The 2,925-nt window shown below is 38.9% G+C and overlaps 1 protein-coding gene across 1 annotated transcript in view; it reads right to left on the bottom strand.

Moving 5' to 3' along the window:
• The window catches only part of LOC117118117 (uncharacterized protein K02A2.6-like), a 6,735-nt gene extending 4,706 nt beyond the window's left edge, over positions 1–2,029 (bottom strand). Inside the window, exon 1 of the mRNA XM_033262621.1 lies at positions 20–2,029. Within this exon, the coding sequence (XP_033118512.1) occupies positions 20–2,029 (2,010 nt within the window). The remainder of the gene's footprint in view (positions 1–19) is intronic.
• Between the last annotated feature and the right edge of the window lie 896 nt (positions 2,030–2,925).

Genomic DNA, 2,925 nt, shown 5'->3' with positions numbered 1-2,925 from the left:
GTATGATGTTGTCTGTTACTGTCAACTCATCTTTTAACTGCTTAAATTCGCGAAGTTCAGCTTCGTTCCACAACACATGATTATTCTGTTCAATTGCCTGTTTCAATTTCTGTAGTTGGCTATCAACTTTGCTTTCAGCCTCAATATCACTCAGTTTCATCGCCTTTAGGATTGCGTTGTGTACAATATAATTAACATGCGCAACAGTTTGCTGTTCTTCAGTGTCTTGTGTTGTCTTGTTTGGGTGTCGACTTAAGTAGTCAGCCGGGTTGTCGTGTCCAGGTCGGTATTCCAACTCGTAATTATATGGCATTAATCTTAACCTCCAGCGTTCAATTTGTGTGCTCAGTGGCTTGTTATGGTTGAATATGCTGAGTAATGGTTTATGGTCAGTCATTATCTGAAATCTTGCTCCATATAAATACAAATGAAAATGTTCAGCACCGAAAACGACAGCTAACATTTCCCGCTCTGTTTGCGAGTATCGCTGTTCAACACCGGTCAACGATCTGCTAGCGTATCCTATAACTTTGCCATCTTGGCAGAGCATAGCGGCTAATCCTGTTGGGCTTGCATCCACTAACACCTGCGAGTCTTTCTGAATGTCGAAGTATGTCATCACTGTGGGGCTGATGAGGGCGGTTTTAAGTTTAATAAAAGCTTGTTCTTGGGTGTCTGTCCATTTGAAATAGACATTCTTTCGCGTCAATTTACGCAGCGATGTTGTCAGTGATGCATAATCGGGAATAAATCTCGCCACATATTGTGTTAGTCCGAGAAAAGATCGAACTTCGCTTGCATTCGTTGGTCGTGGAGCGTTTTGAATATCTTCAACTTTCCGGGGATCAACTGCCAAGCCATTACTGTTGAAAATATGACCATAGAATTTTACTTCATGTGTTCTGAACACACATTTTTCTTTGTTTAGCGTAACTCCATGCTGCTGTAGTCGCTCTAATGACGCTTTCAAATTTTCATCGTGTTCTTGTTCATTTCGTTCAAAAATAACAATGTCGTCCGAGATATATTTACAGCCTTTAAGCCCGTACAACAGTTTTCCTACTTCAGCTGAGAAAATTTCTGAAGCTGCATTGACACCAAAGATCAACCTTTTATATCTATATAGACCGGAATGAGTGGTAAAGGTAGTAAGAAATCTAGAATCCTCGTGGAGGTGTAACTGATGGTAACCTGATCGTAAATCTAATTTACTATACACAGTGGCACCATTAAGGTCACTTACTATGTCATCTAATGTGGGGATTGGGTGACGTTCTCTGAGAATCGCCTTATTAACCTGTCTCATATCAACACAGATTCTTATAGACCCATTACCGTTTGGTACAACGACGATTGGGCTTACCCAGGGTGTTGGACCTTCTACATTTTCGATTATATCCAAATCCATCAATCTATTTAACTCCTTATCTACATCTTTTCTTATGTGAAATGGAATCCTTCTGTGTCTTTGCTGTGTGGGTTTTACAGTTGGATCAACATGTAGTTTAACTTCAACCCCTTTAAATTTTCCAATCCCGTCAAAAATTGGGTACTTTTTTGAGTGTATGAACTGTACACCATCATCATTATCAGTAAAATTTGTTGCATTATTAGTAGGAATATCTGTATCTCTAATACCCATTACATTATTGTTACAAGTCACCTTAACCAAGTTAAGTTTTTCCGCCGACCACCATGAGAGTATGTTACCAACATTGCCATCAACAATGTAAACATCATCCTCACATTTTACCTCATTTTCTGCATGGAACGTTACCTTACAAACACCTCTAGTTTTCAATGGTTCGTCACTACCAAACCCATAAATTTTAACATGTGTTTTCTGAAGGATAGGCTTTTTCTTAAAGTTATCAAATACTTCACTTGCCATAATGTTAACTGAGGCACCCGTATCTATAATGAATCTGACAAACTCATTATCAACTCTAATTGTACTACTGGGAAGTTTACTTTCTGGGATACCAAATACATACTCATTATGACCATTTTTCACTACAATTTGTATCATATTCTTCACTACTGTCATGTATTACAGTATGAACCTTAGGTCTAGTAAACTTGTTTGTTTGTTTCATTACAGGTGATCTACATACGTTAGCAAAATGATTACGTTTGTGACACTTCTTACAAACTTTGCCGTATGCCGGACATTTTCTTATTTCATGATCTCTACCACAATATGTACATTGTTTCACCATATCTTTACTGTTAGGCCTTTGTGATACCTGTTTACGTTTATCATACAGTCTATTAACACTGTCTTTACTTGTACTTTGTGCAATGTCTGTTGACTGTAATTCTGCTTGTTCATTTGCTCGTGCTAACAGTAGAATGTCATTTAATGTTCTTTCTTCTTCTAACAGCTTTCGCCGACGTCACTGCTGCACTAGAGCCATCTGCCGCGGCAGTTGTAGGTCTAGGCCTGGAAGTAGGTTGTTTTAATCGAACATCTACTTCATCCTGGAGATCTGGGCCTCCATAAAATAATAATAGTGCTTTCTTCCTATTATCATCGGTTATGTTATTTGCTATTAGGCCAATCTCAAAATGCCTTATCCATCTGTCCCATCGTCGGGGAAGATCAGCATGACTATGCACGTTGAACTGTGCTATGTTCATAAACGTGGCTGTGCTCTTCAACATGGCTGCGGTCGCACTCTCTCGGTGGTGTGACTTCACTCATCAAATTCTGAGATTTGACTTACTTTTATCTCTTCTGCAATGTAGGGTAAGGTTCCTCGTCGTCAATGTAATGTTGTACTGTCAGTAGTATATCATGTAACTACGCATACATCAAATGAAGTACAAACACTAGAACTCATCATATGGTTCTCTGCCTTTATTCATTCATCATCATTATGGCTCCTCTCTAAGTTTCCAACCTTAACGCCAATAGGTGGCGCT

Source organism: Anneissia japonica, unplaced genomic scaffold, assembly GCF_011630105.1.
Source record: "Anneissia japonica isolate Jap-2015-1 unplaced genomic scaffold, ASM1163010v1 scaffold2893_len205907_cov107, whole genome shotgun sequence".
NCBI lineage: Eukaryota > Metazoa > Echinodermata > Crinoidea > Comatulida > Comatulidae > Anneissia > Anneissia japonica.
This window is presented reverse-complemented; position numbering and strand designations above follow the sequence as displayed.